We start from the raw sequence: 23,158 nt of genomic DNA on the forward strand, positions 1-23,158 counted from the left end.
TTTCCCGCCTTCTCAGCGTCCTACGTTTGCAAGTCAGGGGCTTTCAGCTGATCCACCGCAGACTCACTGGGCACGCTTGTGGGCAAGGCGGGATGCAAAAGAGCCCCGGGGATGAGCAGAGAAACCGGGAGATTGAGGAGATAAATGGAGCGAGCCAGTGAGAGCCCGGTGCTCGGCCGTGGGGCCGGGATGGGGTGATGGGGTGATGGCGTGGGGCGCGGCTCGAAAGCCTGTGTCCACCCTCATCCCTCCGCGACCCCCTGCCCGACCCGAGGCGGAGACCTCCGCCCGGCGCAGCGGTTCCAGCCCTCCAAGCACCACACCCAGCCCCACCCTCGCGCTTGGCCTCGGGCGGCGGCCAGGTTGACCCAGCCGGCTCCGGGAGCTGTGCGCGCGCCAGAGATCCCCGCGGAGGGGCGCGGGCCCCAGGCTGGGCGTCCCAGGGGCCCCCGGATGCGCGCGGCCGCGCACGAGCCCGACGGTTCCAGCGCCCGCACGCGCTCCGACGTCTGCGCCCCCGGCCGGTTCCCACCCGCCCCGCCGAGGTCGCGGTCGCCTCTTCTTTCCCCTCGCCGGTAACAGCCGACCACAGGCTCGAAACCGCTCGCTGTTTTCTCCGCCGCGACCCTGCAGCGCGCGGCTTGGCTTTGCATCTTTTAACCGGCAGGCGGGTGGAGGAAGGCGCCGTGTCCGCTCGCAGCTCAGCTGGAGAAGGCGCCGTCCTCACCCACAGGCACCGCATCTGGCGCTTTAATCTTGGAAAAGGAAAAGGATCTGGGGTCCAGATCCCCGCGTCTGTCTGTGGTGACGTCCACGGGGCAGATTTCCTCTCCGGGCAGCCCAGTCACCACTTCAGTCCTGACAACCTCCCTTCCCCGGCCTCTTCCAAGGGAATTCACCTCCCGGCCGCCCCGCCGCGCTCCCTCCCACGGCCTGGGGGCGGGGGCCGAGGAACTGTAGAGAAGGTTCTCCTGGCAAAAAGACCCCGGGGCGCCCGCGCGTCTCCGGGTGCGCCCCGGGCCTGGGTAGCGCGAGGTCCCTCCCCGCCTGGCCCGTGCGGAGGGCCGGGCCGCGGCCGCGCAGGGGTGAGAGTGGGGACGGGGGCGGGGCGCGCGGAGAAAGTCCCCGGGGACTGTGACCCCTGAGCTGTGGAGGCAGGGCCGATGCGCAGGCAGATGTAGCGATGGGACCGGGAAAAAACCACCAACCCCAAACCACCCACTTGTGTTTCTCACCCCCAGTTCTCCGAGGGCGTCGGAGGACCCCAAAAGCCGCGCCGCGCCTCCCCGACCCCCAGCGGCCCGGCGGCGCCTCTCGTAGGTGGGCTGCGCTTTCCCTCCGGAGTTTCGGAGCCGCCACGTGACTTCTATGAAGCGCCGGGGCCCCCCCGGAAAGCCTCCGGGGTGGGATCCGGGACCCCGAGGTGCGGCGGGAGGGCGGGGAGAGGCGGCGTCGGGGCGGGGCGGACGTGCGTCGGGGAGACGGCGGCGGCCGGGTGGGGTCAGCCGGCGGGGAGCGGGCGCCGGAGAGCGGGAGCCGAGGGGCGGGGCGCGCGTGGCAGGTGCGGGCGGGATGCGGGGTCCCGGCGGACACCTCTAGGCAGCGCGGGCTTGCAGGGCTAGGGCCCCGGGCCGCTCCCCCTCCCGGCTGCGCGGCGCGGCTGGGCGTGCGGCCGGCGTCGCGCCCGGCATGTCGCAGGGGCTCCCGGCCGCCGGCGGAGTACTGCAGAGGAGCGTCGGGGCGCCAGGGAACCAGCCGCCGCCACAGGTAGAGACGAGCTCCCGGAGGGGCGTGGGGAGGCGGGATGGGGGTGCCGGGTGCGCGAAGAGTGGGTGTCGGGTGACTGCTGAGCGCAGGGCTGAAGGCGCTGCGGGAGCGGGAGAGGCGCTGGTGTGGGGGCGCAAGGGCCTTCCGGGGACCGGTCTGCGCCTCTGCACCTCCCCTCCCCCTTTACGCGTGGTGCCCGGGGCATTCGAGATGGGGATCCGGCTGCCGTGCCCTGGTTGGAGGGACTCTAAGGTGCCCATGTCCCTTGCTGGGCCCGCATGTCCTTGCTCCCCTGCACGTGGGCGCCCCCCCCTCCCCCCGCTTGGGTGGCCCGCCGTCCCTGTGCTTGCGGCCCTTCCTTGGCCTCCTAGTGGAGCCCAGGGCGTGGAGAGGGGATAGCTCTACCTCCTCCTGCTGCTGCCAAATGGGGAACTCGGCCTGGTCAGCGTAGAGGTGCGAGGGGCTCCCCCCACAGAGGGTGGACTCCACACCAGTGCCGCTGGAAACCCCAGGTCTCTCCAGTCCACCGGTGCCATCCCGGTCACATTTACAACTTAGTCAGGAAGGTGCGGTGCCCTGGGGGCACCCACTCAGCTGCTTTCTGGCGAGTTTTTTCGTGGGGTGCCCCCTGGCAGGTAGTGTTACCCCCGAGAACACACTCATCCCAGCTGGGACTTGGGCTTTGCCACACACAGGCTCAGTCTTTGCTTGAGGTCAACAAACCTCAGTTTCCCCACCTGTGAAATGAGTCTAGTAAATCCGCCTGGTGATGTATGTGCACTAGATGAGATGTGGTCAGTATTATTTGAGGATCCCTACTCTTTGCCCCCCTTTTTTGTCTTGATCACATGTTTCTGCTGGCTGGTGGGGTGTGCCCTGTGAGAGATGATGAGTCCAGGGTAGAGGGGCGGGGGCAGGCTGCCCCTGTGCCCTTGCTGTTGGGGAACAAAGTGGTATGATTTTCGGGCAAGCCCCAAAGAGCAACTGTAACAGGGGCTACTGAGGGCACCCTGGCAGCTCCGGGATCTAATCCCGTTTTATCTACACCCGTCCCAGCAATGGTTAAAGATCTGTGACCCTGTGTCCAGGGCCTGTGTCTCTCCCCAGTGCCTGGCACGTGGGCACACAGGTAAGAATCATGGGCATAATGACCAAGTCACACCTAACGTGAAATAAGAAAACTGAAAACTCAGAGAATTGAAGTCATTTCCCCAAGGCCGTACTGACTGTAAGAGGGAGCACCGGCCTGGGTGACCCTCCAGCTGCAGTCCACCCTCCGCCCAGCCCCCACGACGTGTTCTGGTTCTGTGGACCACGACTTCCCTGCCTCTGGAAGACTACACTGGTCTCTGCATGCCTGTTCCATTAACCCCTCTCCAGGCCGCTCCTGTTTTTATGTTATTTTTATATAGACTATTTATTCTTCTCTATTGCTAGCTGCATGGGCTGAAAATGCCTCACCTGGTCTCCCTCGAGGTGTGTCTCTTATTTGGAATGCAAGACCACGTTATCCACACTTGCTTTTCCCGAATAGTGACAGACAATTGAGTGGCATTCCTGGGCTTGGACCCCATGAACTAGGGCCCCCGCCCCACGATGCTGCCCCTCAGAATCTTCTCACCGGGCCCAGGAAGCGAACGCTGCCCACTTCCCTGTGTTTTCGGTCACCGAGCAAAGTGGTTTTGCAGGGGTGGTCATTTTCCCGCCTGCCTCTCTCAGGTTTGGTCAATCCCACACGCAGCCGAGAACTTTCAAGAGACACCACACATTTGCTTTCTGATTCGCTCTGACCTGTTGAAGGAAACTGGCAGTCAAGCGTTGTTCAGATGCGCCTACTGGAGTGGCCCTGGGGCCGCGGGGGGTGTGGCGGGGGTGGTGGCCTGATGCAACGTGTGTGTGATTCGCACTTAGTATCAGAGGCGCCTGCGTGCAGAGGTGGGAGCCGGACCGAGAAGGTTCCAGGGTGATGCCTCTGCTGCTCCCTCTCTCTGAAGGGGGTTGACATGGCAGCTCTTCTAGGCACACGCCCTGTGGGTGGAGGTGGGTGGAGGTGGGTGAAGGTCCCCCCATCCGTTGGGGGCCCCGAGACCTGAGTTCCACTTCCCACTCCCCACTGAGGAGCTGGTACCTGGGGGCAGTTTCTGAACCTCTTGGAGTTTCTTCTTCCTCATCCTTTAACAGGCAGACGCGGCATAGCCTGTGGGTGGTCTTGGGGAGGAAGGCTGGGCGTGGCCCAGTTCAGGGGGTGCTGGGGGGGCCTCTGTGCCTCCAGAGGTGCCACCCACACTGCAGTGGCTGCTGTGAAGCAGGGCCCCAATGGTGATGCCAGAGGAGAGGGTTGGGGTGAGGGCCCCTCCTCATGCCTGGCCGTGTGCCCCGCAGAGCCCTGAGGATGATGACAGGAAGGTCCGGCGGAGAGAGAAGAACCGTGTCGCTGCACAGAGAAGTCGGAAGAAGCAGACCCAGAAGGCAGACAAGCTCCATGAGGTGAGATGGCTGTCACGGCTGCTGCCCTCTGGCCCGGGTGGCCCTGTGGTCACCTGCAGTCTCTAGGACGCCCACACTCACCCCTCGGCTGCCCGCCGGGTGAGCTCCCTCCTGGCATCTCCCAGCCTCCCTCACCGCTGGACACTGCTCACAAGCAAGTGTATAAAACAAACCAACCTCCGAGGCTGGTTCCCTCGCAGGCTGCTGCCCTCTCTCTGCGCTAAGGGCCCAGCCCCCTGTCCTCCATGCTGTTCCCACCTGGCCCCCACAGGCACGCCACGCACACCTGCACACACTCACTCTCAGTCACACATGTGCACTCACACACACTCACACTAATACAAACACCACAATCTCACAACTCACACTAATGCTCACACTTTCACTCACAAACCCTCACTTTCATACACATGCTCACATACACATGCTCAGTCTTTTTCTCTCAGACACTCATACACACTTGCACACTCACACACTCATACACTCACATGCACACATCTGCTCACACTCACAAACCCTTACATGCACACCCATACACTCATGTTCCTTCTCACACATGCACACACATGCACACACACTTCCCACAGAAGCGCTCCACCGGGCAGGGTCACCCCTCTCTCTGGCCCGGGGTCTCTGCCGGATGGGGCATCTGACACCATCGCCCTCCCCTTTTGAAGACCTCTCCTCTTTCATTTCTTCTCAAATACCATCTTTCTCGCTCCTCCCGGCTTTCCTCACCACAGTTTTCTGCAGTTTCTCTGTCTGTTCCTTAGGTGCGCTGTGGACTAGGGGTGCTGGCCGCCCTCGGTCAGGGGTTTCATCTCCGGCCTATTCTCCCCATGTCAGCTCCAGTGCTGATGGCTCTCAGGGATGAGCCCTCCATCCTGTCCCAGGTCTCCAGCGTCTGCTCAGGCTCCTGGGGGGTCCCGGAGGGCTGCTAGGGTGCAAATAACCTGGGGCGCTTGCAAAAATCCCGTTCAGCAGCGTTTCCCTTCTGCACAATCTCAGGGAAAGGGAGCCCCCTCGAGGGGAAGGGGGCTGGACAGCCCAAGCCCTGGCTTTGCACAGCCGGGCAGAGGCACTGAGGGTTCTAGTTCGGCTCTCCGGCACCATCCTCACACATGCTGCCCTCACAGCACCCGGCGGGGGGAGGCCCTGGCACAGGAGTTCCCGTGGGGTATGGGGGGGAGCGACATAAGCTCTCAGGGCAGGTGACTTGCTGCCACAGGTCCACGGTGTGGCCGAGATCACCATGTCAGACCTTCTCCTGGAGCAGGGAGGTCCACGGTGTGGCCGAGATCACCATGTCAGACCTTCTCCTGGAAAGAAGGTCCTCAGACTTGGCCAGGGAGGTCTTTCCTGCCTTTCTTGGTTCTTTAAAATTTCCACAGAGGAAGCGCGAGGCCCGTGGCCTCCTTTCTCCCTTCCCTTGTCCGGCAGCTGTGCTCCTGGCTCCCGGTCCCTGCGTCCCAGGGGACATGGCAGCCCCTTCGGACCACAGCAGGGCCCCTCCCTCAAGAAGCTTCTAGCTCACACAGGAGTGTTAGTGCCAGAAACACCGGAGGACACTGGGTGGTCAGTCCGGAGCAGCCTTGCCTGTAGTGGTGACTGCCTGTCTGGACAAGGCCTTTCCTAGAGCGAGGTCCTGTAGCTTCACCGCACAAAGGCCTCCCGAGCCCTGTTGTGGGCAGGCACTGGCCTCGACCCCGTGGCGTGAGGCCCCGCCCCTCTTCTTGGAAGCACAGGGTGTCCGAGGATGGCATCTCAGGGGCCCAACCATGATGACCTCGGCAGCAGCGTCAAGGAACATAGATTTACTCTTGCCATTTAGTGTTGCATTTGAAATGGGCCTCACAGGGTAGAATCTAGGTGTCCACAGGCTGGCTTCCTTGGGGAGGTTCGAGAGAGTGTGTCTGCTGGCCTTCCCAGCTTCTAGAGGCTTCTGCGGGCCTGGGCCTGTCCCCCAAGTTGTGTCTTTGTCAGCTGCTTTCCCTGGCCCCATCTCCATCAGCACCCCCCACCCCCCGAGCCCTTGACTCCTTTTGTGGCATCTGAAGACCCTAGCCGGTCTGCACAGTCCGGGGCAACCTCCCATCACAAGGTTCAGCTCTTGTGTGTCCCTTCTTGGCCTCTTGCCATGTGCGGTGACATAGCCACAGGCTTGCGGGGCTTGGTAGGGCCTTTGTTCCGCTCAATGCACAAGGAGCAGAAATGCCCCTGGAATATTTCACGGTGTTAAAAGAAGTTGCTTTCCCTCCATTCCTGTCACTTGGCTCTGACGCTAGATCCCAGGAGGTGGGGGTACCTCCTTAACCCCTTCCAATCCTGCTGAGCACTGGGTAGGGTCTGGGGGCTCCCTGGCCTTCCCAGAGATGGGATGTCCTCTGGAAGCCACACATCCCACTCCTGTGTATGGGGCTTGGAGTGGCCCAGAGCCGGCCCCACTGGCAGGGTGTCAGGCGAGGTTGGTGTGGTTGAGAAGCACAGGGGCCTGGAGGCCAGGGCAGTGGTGCCCACCTCGTGCAGACCCCAAAGCTGTCGCTAGCTCCATGCAGCATCTGGGGAGATGTCAGGGAGGGGCTTAGGCACCCAGACTTGCATAGATGAGAGGCAGCAACCGCCAGCCCTTACTGGTCCACGCCTCCCTCCAGCCCAGGCTCTGCGTGGTCAACAAAAAGAAATGTGCCCATGAGGCCAGGATGTCCGCTGGGAAGTGGGGTGGAGAGTGCTCGGGCGAGTGAGAGCACCTGGCACCCAGCTAGGGGCCCCAGAAGAAAGCCCCTTGGGCCCCTGGCCCATCAGGCCACATTTGGAACTGGACATGGTGTTCAGAACCTTCTCCTGGTCTGGAATTAGGGCACTCACAGGAGCCCTCGGCACATGGACAGCGCCATGAAGGCCTCGCTCACTCCCCCAGCTAGGGGTGAGACTGGTCATGTATCTCAGAGGGTATGGCCCTTCTGGAATACCATGCAGGGGGGGTATTTAGAGCAGAACATGTTTAAAATCCCAGACCTCTCCCTGCCACCTTGCTCACGCACACCTGTCCTCCAATGCCCTGGAAACCCTCCTCTGACCCCAGCTCTCGAGCACCCTGGCCACTGCCCCTGCCACCAGGTTCCCCAAGTCCAAAGTCTGGGCTGTGGGTGAAGGTGGGACTTTCCTGGAGGAGAGGGGTTGCGGCCAAAGGTAGATGGGCTCCCTTGCAGCAGAGCTTCCGCAGGGAAGAAAGACCGTGGTGGGGAGAGGTGTGGCTCTGTGCTTTCAAGGCCTCCCTCCACGTGCTGACCGTGGGGTTTTGACCCCACTCATCTCTGAACTCACACACGCCCCCCGAGTCCATGATCACAGAGGGAGCCTGGGACGCCCTGGGAGAGGGCTCAGAAGCAAGCAAGATTGGCTCAGGCTGGGCCCCCCAAAGCGTAAGAATGAGAAAGAATTTTGAGTCAGAAAAGGAAGGCAGCTGTGCCATCTTGGGAACCCCAAATGTCACAAACTGACACATTTCTTGGGCAATATGATTGTGGTGTCTGAGACCACGGTTTTGCCAGATATTGAAAATTCTAAGAGAAATGCTTCGTCCCTCCCCAGTTTAGAAACTGTGACGCTCACTCACAGCCGCTGCTGGGAAGCATTGGGGCATCAGGCGAAGGAATAGATGGGGGCCAGTGGGGAAACGGGACCTGGCCCGCCCAGCCCAAGCCGAACTTCGGCCACTGCCAGAGCGTCGCGTCGCGTCGTGTCGCCCAGCTGCGGTCAGGAGGGCCCCCGCCTGCGTGGCCGCGGAGCAGCGCGGGGCTGGCCGAGTCTGGCTTTCTCGCTCCTGAAATGGGGTCACTGTGGGGCGTTTCCTCCGAGGGCTTTTCTCTCCTCATTTCTTTCTCTGGTCCCTGGAACCCGCATCCTTTGTGTCTTTACCAGCTCCAGGTCCCTTCCTCCCCCTCGGAGATGCTCTGTGTCCCCAGCACCCCCAGACGACCCCTCAACCCCAGCCAGCCTCTTTCAGATGCACAGAGCAGTCTCTCCCCCTGGGCAGGGCTGGCACTTGGGTGGTGGGGACCCAGGGCACTGTAGGGCCTGTCTCTGCCCACTAGATGCAGCATAACCCCCTCCCCTGTCCAGGTGCTCCCGTGTTCCTGGGGGCTATGCAGAGCACCCCAGTCCAGAGTCACCTTGGCACCTGTTTGCGGGGCACACTGGGGTTGCGGTGATTTCCCCACCTCTGGTTTTAGGGCTTTGCTTTTTTTTTGTTTTGTTTTGTTTTAAAGATTTATTTATTTATTTATACAAGCACTGGGTACAGTCACAAGTGCGGGAGGGTGAGAGAATTCACCAGAGCCAGAGCAGGGAGCAGAGCAGGCAGAAGGACCGAGGTACACTGCTGAGGGGAGCAGCGGGCGCTGCAGGAGAGGTCTGCGTGCCATGTGGGACCCTCACTGGTGGCCAGGGATCAAACCGGCGCTGCAGAGGCTTCGGGCAGCTTCACAGGCTTCACAGTCCAGCGTTCAACCGCTGCACCACCGGGGAGTTAGGGCTCTGCTTTGTGACTGCCCTGACCAGTGCCCACTCAGGGAAGGCAGCCTGATGACCCCAAGACCTCCTGGGTCAGCTGATCGAGACCCAGAGGTGTGAGCACGGCGGGGCATCTCTCTGGGAACATCCAAGCGTCTCTGCTTGCTTCTCACATGTCTGGCCCAGCTGGTTTCTCTCAGGAGGACGTGGCCTTCTTCTCTCCCTTGTCCCCTCCGTGCTCTCTGACCTCTGTGGCAGCCCCCACCCCAGCACCCGCTGCTCTTCTGCCTTCACAGTCCTGGTCGTGCTGCAGAAGATCTTGCTTCTGTCCTCTATTCCCTGTGCTGGACATAAGCCCCCTGTGGATTCATGCGTGAGCCTTAAATCTCAGAAGAGAAAGAAAGTCCCTGTGGTGAGGGCGGCAGGGGCCACGGGTGCCTGGGGCCACGGTGGCCTGTGGGGCCTGCACAGCCTTGCTGAGCTGGCCCGGGGAACCGTGGAGCCTCAGGAAGGCTGGGCGGCTGGGTAAAGCAAGCGCTCTGGCGAGTTGCCCAAACCCATCCAGCGGGCTGTGGAAGGCACTTTGGAATATTCTGTTCATGGAGATACCTCGCGGTTCTTGGAATCAGGTTAACAAAAGCACATGGGAAACTGCAGAGTCTCCGAGTCCTTGGACATGAAGAGCATGTCCAGTTGCGGGTGGCTGGGGTGTGTGTGTGTGTGACATGTGCTGTGTATGCCTACACTCCACACAGCCACCACCTCCCTGTGGCTGCAGGCGGTTCCCAGGATGCCTAGGCCCCCACACCATGTCCCACCCATACCCCTTCTTGCCCATGGAGAGCTTCTTGGGTTGGAAGTTCTGGCCCAGGACCAGTGTTGGGAGCCAGAGAGCAGTGGGCAGGGCAGGCTGGGGGCGGAGCCGGGGAGGCAGGGCTGGGGGGTTGGGAGGTTGAGGTGTGAGGGGACCTGGGCCACTGAGCCTGAGGGTGAGGCAGAGAGCAGTGGCCCGGGGGCCTGGGCAGCCGCCCACCTAGACCCTTTGTTCTGAGGAGGAAGGTGCTCAGAGAGGGGGGCGAGAAGAAGTAGGCAGTGGTAGAAGAGCCAGGAGGACTGGCCCGGCAGGCAGGGTGCAGGGGAGATGTGTGTTGTGCAGAGACCCCTAGTTCTGTATGTCTGCTTTTTGGGGAGGGACCTTGTTTGAGGTAGGCACTGCAGCACATGCCGCCAGGCTGAACAGAACACATAACGAGAGAGGTCCTCCCATAGGGACTGTGGTCAGGGAAGGCTTCCTGGAGGTGGTGGGCTTGAGCTGGGCCTATATCGGCAAAGGAGGAATGCCGCCCAGAGAACAGCATTAGCCAAGGGGCAGGTTGAGGATTTGCATGTGCCCCCAGGGGCTGTAAGATCAGACATTTTAAAAATGATAGTTCTTAAAAAATCAACTTGTTAATTAAGAGAGAAGAGGTGAGGGGTCATAGGTCGGGTTCCCAGCACAGGAAGTGTGAGCTGCACGCAAAGCCTGACTGGGTGAATCACCAAGAAATGGCTGCAGACAGCAGGCTCTTCATCGGGATGTCGGCTGCGAGAGGGTGTCTGTTGCTGGGCCGTGGGACCTGCCATGGAGGGGACAGAGCAGATGAGGACAAGACATCTGGCCCACCAAGTTCACACTGCTTCTTGTGGTGGGGTCTTGAACCCCTGAGCCCACACAGTGGAGATTCAAGAGCCTCAGGGGAGGGATATGAAACCCACCTTTAAGCTCGGCCCTGCCGCTGTGGCCCTGAGTTCAGCCGAGCTCAACAGAGAAGCAGCGTGGGAAGGGGTGGCCTCTGCCAAGCAGGACCTCAGGATTGGCCCTGCCTTCGGGAATGAATTTTCTCAGAGATCCTGGCCGTGTAGAATGTGTGTCGGGGAGGCCTGCAGGAGGGAACGAGAAGCTCTAGGAGCTCAGCTGAGCCCAGAGAACACCTAAGGGGAAGTGGTGTGGGGCCATCTCCTCACATTTTAAGAACTGTGCTGTTGAAAGAGTATTGAATTTACTCGGTGTGGTTCCATAAGGTGGAACCAAGCCCGTAGGGGAGTTTGAAGGAGAGAGAGAGATTTTGGATCAGTGCAAAGAGGAACTAATTCACAGAGCAGCTCAGAAGAGATGAGGAGTGGCTGTCCGGCTACAATAGCTTCGGGAAGATTCCATATCATCTAGAACCGCGAAGTGGAGGGGTTCCTGCACCCCTGGTTCTTAGCCTCTTTCAACCTGGGTTTAATGGAAACTTGACAGTGGAGTGTTGGATTGAAGCCACGGCGGGGATGTCTCCACTGCTTCACTGGTGCCATCAACAAACACCGGTTCTGTTCCAGCACTGTTCCGGGTGCTGGGTCTTACCTGGGAGCCCTACAGAGACCTTCAGAAAGCAGAAAGCAGATCGGCAAGTGGGGGTGAGGAGGCTGCTACTGAGAGGCTGGAAGGGACCTTCCAGGCACAGAAATATGCTGGGTCTCGATCAACGTAGTTGTTTCCATTTCTAAGACTCATCGAATTGTACACTCAAGATAGTGCTTCACAGGCACACGTCACTTGATTATGCTGTGTAAAATGTGGGCCACACAGGGGACGGTGCCCCAATAGGCAGCACTGTCCAGCTCTGTGTGATCACGCTGCAGCCTTGACACAAGCTCCAAATGGCCCAGTGACGCGCTTCTCGGGACGCTCTTCTCAGAGCAAGGCAAGACTGTATTCCTTCTGAGTGGTGCCTGGGCGAGGCCACCTGGGGCACAAGGCCCTGCCCGCCACCATCCCCTGCTGGAAGAGACGTGAAGCAAGTAAACAAACAGGAGTAGAGGAGGGGGCAGGGTATGGGCTGGGGACAGGTGCAGCGCTGATTGGCCCCTCTCCTTCCCAGGAGTACGAGTGCCTAGAGCAGGAGAACGCCGGGCTGCGCAGGGAGATCGGGAAGCTGCGGGATGAGCTGAAGCACCTGAGCGAGGCGCTGAAGGAGCACGAGAAGATGTGCCCGCTGCTGCTGTGCCCCCTGAACTTCGCACCCCCGCCACGGCCAGACCCCGTGGCTGGCTGCCTGCCCAGATGAGGCCCAGAGTGGCCTCTGTGCCCTCAGAAAGCCTCGGGCGCTCACCTGGAGGAGGCGCCCTCCAGTCCTCGTGCAGGGCCCCCCCATGGTACCCCACCTTGTCCCCAGCAGATGGGCACAGCCTCACTTCCCCACGGCATCAGATTGGGGACCCGGCTCAGGAGTCAAACAGGGACCCACTTTGGCAGCTAGCAGGTTCTGCTACTATGCAGAACCATTTCCTCTAGAATTTGAATAATAAAGATGGTTATTATCTCCCCCCTGGCTGAATTCTTCAACATTAGAGGCACCTGACAGCCACCTCTTCCCTCATAGTTCACCTCTGACTCTCAGGGGTGTCCAGTGGCCCCTGGCCCCCTCCTCCCACTTATCCTCCACACAGCCATGTCTATACTAGGTGGGCACATAGGGCCCCTCAAAGCCAAGGCCAGCAGGGCTTCCCCGCCTCCCAGCAGGGGCTGTGGGCGTGGCATTCTCTCCTGCTGGGCTGCCCCCTGGGGCTGGTTTTCCTGACCTGGCTGTCCCTGTCGCTGCCCAGGTCACCTCCTCACCCCAGCAGTAGGCCCAGGGCTGGGAACCCAGGGACTGGCTGTTAGTCTGAGTCACACTGAATGGGGGAGATCTGTCCCCTTATCTGAACAAAAGTTTGAGTGACAGAGAAGAGGTGAGCAATTTCCTTTCAAAAATTCTACCCGACTGTTCTTTTAGGAGAAGCAGGACCAGGTTGAGTCTATGCCTAGAGAAAGCAACACAGGTGCCCCCACAATTCTGTTTCCCCAGGGAAAAAAGGGATCCGTCACGGCTAGAGCCACCCCATCCTGCTTCCTACTGGCTTCTGCCCACAAACCTACTGTTCCGGGCCTGGCCCAGGGAGCCCGTGGTTGCTGACTTGAATGTGGCCAAGGACAGTCACCCTGGCCCAAGCCTGGGACTGCCACCCCGGTCTGAGCCTGGCATGACTGCCCAGGCCAGGCAGGGGATGGATGCTGCCATAGAACCTTGCTCATGTCTCCTGAATGTGGCCATTTCAAGGGACCATGGGGTGATTTAGCTCAAGAGTCTATCTAACCCGCCAGCTTGGCCCCTTGGTTACAGATGTGGGGTCAGTGTGTAACAGGGTGGTCCCCAGGAAAGGGGGAGGTTCCCTGCCCCACCCAAGGGAGGGTGGAGCTGAGCAGGAAGAGGAGAAGCTGAAGAAGAGACGGAGGAAGGAAGCAGGATGGAGAAAGGAGACCTAGAGGAGGCGCATGGGGCCTAGAGACACGTGAAGAAACTGCACTTGTCTTTTGGTCGTAGACTGGGTGACACAGATGTGGGTGAGACCCATGGGGAGGTGACAATGGCAGCTTTTATCTTGATGTTGATTTTGCTCTTTTCCTTCCGGGCTTGTCCGGTTGTTTGTGACCCTTTTCTGTGGGTCCCCACTGGAAGATGCTTTAGACTTGTGGCAGGCCTTGGGGCCTTGCTCTGGGCCAATCCCATTTGGATGGACTTTTACCCATGAGGGGATGGGTAACTTTGGGTGCTTAATTTAAAAACTAGATTCTTTGCCTTACCTGTATTGTTTCCTAGTTTTATTAAAGTTCCTTTTCATTAAAGTCTCCTATGTTTTATGTTGATGTGGCGAATGGCAGAACTCATTTAAAATAGGCAGGTTTGCGGGGTTTTGGGCTGCCCCTCTCCCTGTCCTATAACAAGTGCAGGACGGGAAGGTACTTGCTCAGGGAGTACACTGGCTGAGACCCTGGTCAACTCAGGCCTGCCCCGGCCCACTGGAGAGGTGACAGGTGTGGCCAAGCTCTGAGAAGCTGTGTTCTGCCGGGGGGCCCTGCACAAGGGGCCTGCCCTTCCATCAGTGCTCCCAGGCCTGCAGGTCTGGTCTCCCGGTGGACGGCCCGTCAGTGAAGGATGGACTCCAAGCCAGTGTCCCGGAGCCCATGGGACTCCTGCCCAGCATGGGCCTTGTCTCTGCTACAAAGAGGAGCTTGTACCTGTGCCTCAGGGAGGAGCCTATGCCTGTGCCACAGGGAGGAGCCTGTGCCTGTGCTGCCTACACTCCGTCTGGGCCTCCATCTGATCCCGCAGGACCTCCTCAGTTTGCCAAGCCCCCCAGCTGTCCTGGCTGCCATCTGCCCAGACCCCTGTTGTGCTGCCCGCCAGCCCACTGCTGACTCCAAGGGTCTGTTTCTGCTGTGGCTCCCGGCACCATATCCTTCCAGTTAGTGGCTCTGTGTTCCTCAGGCCTGGGGTCCTTCTGAGTCCCCTACTCTGTCTGGGTGACGGGAGGGGCTGTGTTTAGAGATGATAGTACCTGCTTTCAGCCTGCAGCCCTGGGGGTGGGCCTTACCTGCCTACAAGAGAGGTGGGGAAATGAAGTCCAATGGGAGCTGGGGGAGGGGTGGAAGAGCTCCCCAAAGCAAACCTTGCCTCCAGAAGCCCTGGCTGCTGCACCCCTACCAGCAATGCTCACTGGTGCTCAGGCTGGGCCTGCGAAACCCAAAGCCTCTCAGGCTTTATCTCCCTTTATTTCCCAACAGCCTATAGAGCGGCATCTCTGTCTTCCTCTCTCTACCTGCTGCTTGGCAGCATAGTTCCTCTTTCCATCAGGCACCATCTCTCCCCAAAGCGTGGACTTCACACCCCACGGGCTTTCCCCCTAGGACACACCTGTTTGTCCTCCTACCTCTCAGGTGTCTGAGACACCGCCCCTCCCCGCAGGTGGTCCCTGCCCAAGTGGCCATCATCACCACCGGGTGCAGAGGAGCCCACTGTCTCCCTTCCCACGTCTGTTGCCACCTGCCCTGAGGCTTGCAGCCGGGAAGGCTCCTGGCCAGAGGCAGCCTCGGAACCTGTGCATCAGTCCGACTCTGTCGTGGCCGCAACTCAGCAGCCAGGTGCTGGCAGTCAAGTGTCCCAACGTACCCGGACCCAGCAAGTGGCCCCCACACGGCCCTCGCTTCCTCTGCTCTCCAGACAACGTGCCCCGAATACCGGGACCTCCCTGTACACCCGGCCGCGCCCCGTACACGGGCTCAGCCTCTAACACGGCCCCGCCCCAACACGAGGCCGCCCCTGGAACACTGGGCAGCGCCCCAACACGGCCCCGCGCTGAGGGCTGTTACTGCGGAGGAGCCTGGATTTGGGAGGGTCAGGGCTAATTCCACCTTGGAGCTGGGACCCCGGGGTCGCCATCATGGTGTGGGGCCAAACACCTCCAAGGTAGCCCCAGGCCCCCTGCCGCGCTGCTGAGAATATCCTTCCCCTGGCTTGGGCCGGGGCTCCCGCGCCTGCCCTGGAGAGCGGGCACTCCGGGCGCGGGAAGCTGTCGGGCAGCTCCAGGCCCGCTGCGCCGGCGTCTGTGGGCCAGGGCATGGTGCCCCGGGGGAGCGCGGGCGGAGCAGGGCCCCTTCAGCGTAGAAAGTGTCGGGGAGGAAGCCCTTCCTTCACACCCCCGCGCCCGCTTCCTGTCCGCAGGCCGCCCGCCGCGCCCGCGCCCTGCAGCGGGTTTTCCAGCGCTGAATCAGGCCCGCGCCCTGGGTGATAGCGATGAGTCTGACGGACAGGAAAGCCAGAGGCCCGAAAGTCCCCGTCCTCTTTCCCATCAGCGCGAGCGCGAGGGCGGCCACGCTCGGCTGCTCCTACCCGCCGCGGCTCGTCCGCGGGAGCAAGAAGGAAGGGGCTGCCCGTGCTGTCCAGGAACTCGCCCCGGGGGCTCTGCAGGGGGCCTGGGAGAGGGCGGAGCAGAAGGGAGGACCTAGGAAGGGAGGAGGGGAAGAGGGAGGTAAGGGTGATGGGCCTTGAGTTTTAACCTAAACCCTCCCTGCTTTGGGAACTTCTGCTGAGTCCCCAGGAAGCCCCTAATAATGCCGCAGAACTCGAGGTGTGAGGAGGAGGCAAGGGAACTTTCCTGGTTGCTCATTTGGAAATTGACCTGGGCATGAAGCTGCCCCACCAGGTCTATCTGCGACCACGTTGATGGGCCGGGCCACTCCATCCCCTTCTCCCCAGCTCCACCCACCCTGAGTCTGGAGGGCCGGGCTCAGGGGCCTGAAGAACAGAGTCCTGACTCAGAATGTGTCTAGCTGGCGGCTCACCTGTTCTTTGGGCTTAGCGTGACCTTTGGGTACAGGCGTCACAAGAGCTCACAAACGTCACCACGGATCAGACCAAAGGCTGCCTTCCCAGAAGCTGACCACAGCCCTGAGGGCAGCGTGAGGAAGAGTCCAGTGCAGCGTTTGTTCTCAGCAACGCACCACCCTGATGGGCAGCAGCGGGCCTGGAACTCCGCTCAGGAACCACGCCTCGCTGTGCATCTGCACCAGGCTCTCTGGAGCAGGCTCAGGGTCTCCGTGGTGGGTCACAGGGCACGGGTGCCCCCTGGACCTCACTGGCGTGGGGACAGGGCTGTTTCTGAGCCCCCTGCTTTCTCACCATCTTTCCTCTAGACCAGCTGCAACGTGGAAAAAGGACATTGCAGAATGTTCCAAACACACAGAAGGCTCAATCTGCCAGGTAATTCTTTCTGACATAAAAAAGACAAGATAGTTAGAGAAAGGCCAGAGGGTCCTGAGCTCTCATGGGGAAGAAGGCCCCGCAGCCTAATTTTTGCAGTGAATGTGTGAATTACTGCTGAGCTTTGTTAGCAATCAATTACTTCTCTTAATTACCGACTTAATGGACTAAGCCAACACATTTATTCATTTATTTATTCTTTTAAGATTTATTTACTTATGCATACCAGAGCTGGGGTACAGGTGCTGGCGGGGGGGTGTGTGTGTGTGAGAGGATTCACCAGAGACAGTTGGGAGCAGAACAGGCAGATTGACTGAAGTACACTGCTGAGGGGAGCAGCGGGCGAGCCAGGAGAGGTCTGCTGCGCCATGTGGGTTGCTCCCTGGCCGGCCGAGGAATCGAAGCTGCCGATCACTCTACAGTTTCTGTCTTAACCCCTTACGCCACCAGGGAGGCCCCCAACACACTTATTATAGAATTAATAATGAAGTGTTTATTAAAGATAATAAAACAGTTATTGCTGACAATATTACTAGTCTATATCTTAGCTTTTGTTCAAACGATTAGGAGTTAACAGTTGTTAATGCACAGACCCAGGTGTTAATGATACCGTCCTGTGTATGAGGGAGTTGGGGGCAGGACAGGTGAGGAAAGGCAGCCCCACACTCCTTAAAGAGTCACCTTATCCCACAATTCTGAGTTCTCATGTCCAGACGTGTCTCTGTTTGAGTTGGGGACAACTATGGCTTTCTCCCTGTCTCCATCTGGTTGAAGAGGGACCATCCCCAAGTAGAGTCCCAGCAGCCAGGACAGAAGCCACATTTTATTCATCTGCACCCCCAGCTGTCCAAAACTGTGCAGTGCTCACGGTAAGCACCAGCCTGGCCATTGCTTCCTAGTTTCCACCCGAGGGAGCCCTCACCCCCTGCTGACCCAAAGGAATCACTTTGTCTTACTCGGATTCTCACTGCTGTTCCTCCACCTCAGTGCATGGACCTAACCACTTCCTTTGTTCCTGTCACTCTCCAGCTGGGTCAGCCTCCTGGGGCAAGGTTGGGATTTCCAGCAGCAGCAGCAGCCAAGCCACCAAAGGCTGGCGATGGTGACCTTGAAAGTGACAGTGTGCGTGAAGGCAGAGGGGAGCAGTAGAACACACACAGGAAACCTGTCTCGAGTGCTGTCTCTGATATTATTGAAATGTTGTAAATAGACTTACATTTTTATTCAATCTGCAATCATTTCTAGTTCAGCCTCTAGTATTTCTTTTAAAGATTTATTTATTTATGCATATAAGAACTGGAGGTACAGGCTAGAGGTGCAGAGGGTGAGAGAACTCACCAGAGACAGAGTGGGGAGCAGAACAGTCAGATTTACTGAAATACACTGCCAAGGGGCATAGCGGGGAGACAAGAGAGGTCTGCTGCACCCTGTGGGCAGCAACTTGGCCGGCTGGGGACTGAACTCAAGCTGCAGAGGCTGCGGTTTGCTTCACAGCACTGTGTTTAACGACTTGTGCCAGCAGGGAGGCCCTCTAATATTTCTTAGAGCACTTGTCAGGTGCTCACAGAGGAGTTATGCACCCGAATACAAGGGACCCCTGGAAAAACTTCTAGGGAAACTCTGCCTTGCTGGGAGACCCTGACTTGTCTTCCTGCAGTTACAGCTGGTCACGATGCATCATTGTCATCAATGCATGTGCAGTGCACCCTGACCAGGGAAACTGGTTGCTTTCCTTCCTCCCTCTTCCTGGGAAAACTGGATTACCTCCCTGTGCACATTCGTCTCAATATTTCAAATCTATAAATAATTGGGCTGCATCTTGGCTGCTCTGCAGGCTGGGTTTAACTTCTCAGCTCCTATTTATCTCCCAAGGAGAAGAACCTGAGCACCTGTTTTCTTGCCCTCTGGGTAGAGCTACGACTCTGCCTTTTGTTGGGCCTATTTTTAACCAGGGTCAGATGATCCTGTGTTGTGGGCTGAGGTTCATCTTGGTGGACTCAGGCCCCCGAGAAGGCCGGCTGCATCCCCCACTTCTGGTCTGTACCCCAGACTCGCTCTCAGGTCTCATGTCCTGGTCATCCCAAGTCTGGTCCTCATGTCCCCTGCTCCTCCTCCTCCTCTCTCCTCTGCATCCTGTGTGTCCTTATGTCACTGACTCACAGTCACTTTCCACAGGAGCTTCTGTGCCCCCTGCCAAGTTCGGTTACCTGCTCTTCCTATGAGCATCCCCGACTCTGTACCCCAGCCTTGATCCTGGCCCCGTTCCCTCATTACTGCTCTTTAAATAATCCACAGTGGTGGACCCCAAGGGGGAAGATTCTCCAGGCCTGCCTGTCCCCATGTCTGACTCTGAGAAAATATCCGCACGGAACAATTGCTCTCTTCTTTTTCAGTGGAAACATCACATTATTATTCTTATTATTACGATGATGATGTATCTTCACATGCTTGGAACCCTTACAAAACCTGTTCCACCTTTCCTTTATCATATTTTCCTCTTTGCCTTTTCCCTCTTCTCCAGCCTCTTGAATAAAGGCAGAGCCTATAGAATTAATAACATGTAACTAGTGCTTGCTCACAAATCTACCCAGAAGCAGCAGGACCAGGCACCTGCTCCGGAGGCTGTTCTCCGGCCACAGGGACACTTCAGCCAACACTGGGGGTGGGGGCTGCAGCACTTCTCTGGGCAGGGTCTCCCTGGGAAGGGAGGAAGGCCGAAGTCCCACGCTCTGGCGCTTGCCCAGACCAACTCTTTACATGAGTGAGGAGAAAGCTGCTGAGACCTGCAGAAACATGGGGCCCTCAGCTCAGCCTCAGGGGCGCTCCGGGGCATTTCCGTCTAACCCGGGCCCTGCAAATGTGGTTGGCGGTCACCCCGTGCTTGCCTGCAGCTCATAGGATGAGAAAATGTGGAATCCTGTGGCTTTAAGAACCGAAACTGTCTAGAAACAGGATTTGAGACGCGGCAGGAGACAGGAGACTTCCCTTTCTGTTGAGTTTCACAGTCGGTGATCAGAAACCGGCCAGCAGGAGTGGCCTGCGCCCAGGCACGTCCACGCGGCCATGGCTCTCCGGAGATGAGCACCCGCTTTTCTCCTTCTGAGTGTACCACCCCGTGGTGAACAGCGTGTCTGAAAAGTCCCTGGTGAACTCTGCCTGTCCCCGGGGTTCCCTGGAAGAGGGATGTGCCAGGCCTCTCCAGAGACTGCTGGCTAGCCCTGGGCTCCCCACGCCGCCCAGGTGGGGCCCCGCTCTCCCTGAGGGTGGGGAGCACGGTCCACACCGCTGAGAGAGCAGCTGACTTCCAGCTCCATCACAGGACCCAGTGTGGGGGTGTTGAGGCCCAGTGACCCCACCTGCTGACTTGACAGCAGATGCCGTGGAGACTCAGGATGCCAGCCAGGTGTCCACCAGGATGGCCGCCAGGCAGCAGCCACCCTAACTTCCTGTGGTGTGATCTGTTACTGCACCTGCCGGCCCAGGCCACGGCTGAGGGCTGTGTGGGAGGATGTGGCTGAGCTGGTGTCTTTCCCTTGTCCTCGCCCCGTACACCTGACTCTTCTCCATCCTGCCCTGCTGTGTCCACCACGGGCTCCCTGATGCCTTGAATAGGGTCCCTGGATGGAATCTTCACAGGGACAGAGCACAAAGGGCACCCCAATCAATCCTTTGGGCCTTCTAAGGCTCTGGGAAGTGGTTGGCTAGGAACTGGATAGACCAAAGAGGCGAGGAACCCATCCTGGTCATATAAATCATAATGTCAAGGGCTTGGCCCTGGGGGTCTGGCTGGGGACTGCAGGCTGAGAAGGGGTGCCTGGCCTCCCAGATCAGGAGGCCCAGCCACGCCCTTCTCTCCCTCTGTCCTTCAGGTCTAGCAAAGGGACCCAGGCCTGGCTCTCAGCCTGGTTCTGTGTCCTGGGCCCTTCCCCCGACCCCGGACTGCTCCTGATGAGAAGGAGCTTCTCTCCCCTCTACCACCTGCCGTCAGAACAGGGCTTCCCTCTCAGGGTCCAGACCCTTAACCTTGCTGCCCACAGACCCCACCGCCCAGAGCCTTGTCTCAGGGCTTCTCTCCCCTCGTTGTCCCGTAGAGGTAGCTGCCAAGGCCAGGCACGCACCCTCTCCTAAGTGATGCCTATACCTCCTCCTTAGGCCAGGCATGTACCCCCTCCTAAGACCAGGCATGCACCCCCTCCTAAGACCAGGCATGCACCACCCCCTCCTAAGGCCAGGCATGCACCCCCTTTAAGGTCAGGCATGTACCCCCTCATAAGGCCAGGCACACACTCTCTCCTAAGGCCAGGCATGCACCCCCTCTAAGGTCAGGCATGCACCCCCTCTAAGGCCAGGCATGCACCCCCTCCAAAAGCCAGCCATGCATCCCCTCTAAGTCCAGGCAAGCACCCCCTGAAAGACCAGGCACACACCCCATATGTGGTCTTTCCCCATATGTGCTTCCTCTCTGCAACCCCCATTCTCCCCAAAACCCAGGGCTGGCTGCCCCACAAGACGCACAGGCGCAGAGAACCAGCCCCTGCGGCAGGGTTGGGCGCAAAGCAAAACTCTAAAGGGAAAGTCACTGTTCTTCCAAGCCACACCCAACGGCACTTCTCCAGCCCTGGAAGGCCCTGGGGCCCCCGCGAGCCTCAGCTCTAGACGCCAGTCACCTGGGCACAAGACACTGTATCTCTCGAGCCTCCACCTGTGGACCAGACTTTGAGTGGGGAGGGCGTGAGCGTGCCAAGCCAAAGCAACGGCGTCCTTCTTTGGATCATGTCATCGATCCAGAACCATGTAGCTAAGGCTCAATGGCCTTCTGCATTCTTTTTTTTTTCTTTTTTTAAAAAAGATTTATTTATTTATGCATACAAGAACTAGGGCGTAGGCCAGACGTGCAGGGGCCGGGGGTTGAGAGGATTCACCAGAGACAGAGTGGGAAGCAAAACAGGTGGAGCCACTGAAATCCACCGCTGAGGGGAGCAGCAGGTAGTCAGGAGAGGTCTGCTGCACTGCGGGGGTCATCTCCCTGGCCAGGGATCGAATTCATGCTGCAGTGGCTGGAGATAGCTTGATAGCGCTGTCTTTAACCCCTGCACCAGCAGGGAGGCACCCCATCCCCCCATCTGAATTCTTAAGAAGTATTTATTTAGGGCCACCCTGGTGGTGCAAGGGGTTAAGATTCAACCTATATAAAGTTATCCGCAGCTGCTGTAGCACAAGCTCAATCCCTGGCCAGGGAGCTACCCACATAGTGCAGCAGACTTCTGTCTTGCCTGCTGCTCCCCTCAGCAGTGTATTTTAGTTGATCTGCCTGTTCTGTTCCCCCCTGTCTCTGATGAATTCTCTCACTCCCCCACAACACCTCTGGCCTGTATCCCCGTTCTTATATGCATAAATAAATAAATCTTTAAAAAAAGTAATTATTTAAATGTTGTAAAGCACAGGGCTCCCCTGCCCTGAGGCCCGGTGTTATCACTGATGCCGTGGCCGAGGTTCCAAGGCAGATACCCCTGACCTGCTATGTTGAAGGGGGAGGCCCAAGCTGAGATCCACGCGTGCACTTCCAGGACCTCAATCAAAATAGCTGGAAAACGCTCAATTCTCTCCACTGCTTAAGGAGCAGCCGCTGATTATCTTACCTATTTTTCCTCGACCACAAAGGCCACTTTTAGGGTTTTTCTAGCCCTCACGAAGTATTTGCATAGATGCACTGAGAAAGTGAACAAGTAATTGAATTCATTTGCTTAGGAATTAGTTTCCTTCTCGATGGCACAAAAGTAAATTGGGTCCCTCAGTGCATTGTCACCAAGCATCCCTGCGTGGTCCAGACCAGCCAGACGAACCCTGCTTTCCCAAGGCCCGAGCCAGTCTGGTCAGTGTCTCCTTCTGGGGAACCTGCTCATCCGGGGAGACCCGGGGTGGACCTGAGTCCTTGGATTGGCCAGCAGCAGCGGATGCGACAATTCAACAATCCACCCTGCCCTCCCTCCTGTGCGGCGGGTGGGGTGCAGTGGGCCTGGGGTGGGGGGCTGAGAGGCTGCTTGTCCCTGAGTCATGGGGCAGGTTGGGCAGGAGGAGGGGGTTTTCCTTTGTGTTTGAGTTCTCTCTGGGGGTGAGCAGACAAATGGCTGCCACCCCATTTGCATGATGAGGGGCTGGGTCTTGGGCACTCGGGGGCCTGTTTTGGGGTGTGCAGGCAGATACCTGCTCCATGCGCATTGCTGCAGGTGTTGGCATCGAGGAAGGAGATGAAGCTGCTAGTTCCCTCCCAGCCATGAAGCTGCAGCTTCAAACTGGGGTCTGCCCTGACCCCACGTGGGCCCTGGAAAGGTCAGGAAACAGAACAAGAAAGCACAGGCTGGCTCCTGAGGAGGGATGTCTGAGGAGGAACAGAAGCAGAGAGAGGCCCTGAGGGCCGCATGGTGGGTTGCCATGGGGGTCAGGGGCACGAGGGCACAGGCATGGGGGCCCAGGTGGGGAGCAGGGTCGGTCCTGCTGCTCCTGGGGGAAGCAGAGAGACCACGGTGCCCTCTGGGGAGTTTCTTGACCTCTTAGGGCCTCGCTTCCGTTGGAGGGTAAAAAGAGATCCCTCTGGTGAGCGGCTTTGACCACTGGCCATGATGGTGACCGTCACAGACCAAAACAGCACTGGTGCCAACCTGGTATTGCTGGCACATCCGGTGGCTGCGTGGTGCCCCCAGTGGGGAGGTCTCAGCTCCCGTCCAGTCTCCAGCTGCATCTGCAAACCACCCAGCGGGACGTCACCTGCGGCCTCCAGACCTGCACCAGGA

General features: G+C 58.9%; 1 protein-coding gene across 2 annotated transcripts; it reads left to right on the forward strand.

The window, feature by feature from the left end:
* The first annotated feature begins 1,689 nt into the window (after positions 1-1,689).
* BATF3 (basic leucine zipper ATF-like transcription factor 3) lies at positions 1,690-12,115 on the forward strand. 2 transcript variants are annotated; one of them, XM_037496233.2, is made up of 3 exons: positions 1,690-1,767; positions 4,150-4,254; positions 11,670-12,115. In XM_037496233.2, the coding sequence occupies exons 1-3, from the start codon at positions 1,690-1,692 to the stop codon at positions 11,853-11,855; spliced, it is 369 nt and encodes a 122-aa protein (XP_037352130.1). In that variant the 3' UTR covers positions 11,856-12,115. The 2 variants fall into 2 exon arrangements, with proteins under 2 accessions (XP_037352130.1, XP_054546436.1); XM_054690461.1 differs by lacking the exon at positions 11,670-12,115 and adding an exon at positions 10,909-11,396.
* The last annotated feature ends 11,043 nt before the right edge of the window (positions 12,116-23,158 follow it).

The sequence above is a fragment of the Talpa occidentalis genome, unplaced genomic scaffold, assembly GCF_014898055.3.
Source record: "Talpa occidentalis isolate TD23 unplaced genomic scaffold, MPIMG_talOcc4v2.1 talOcc4.8, whole genome shotgun sequence".
NCBI classification, from domain to species: domain Eukaryota; kingdom Metazoa; phylum Chordata; class Mammalia; order Eulipotyphla; family Talpidae; genus Talpa; species Talpa occidentalis.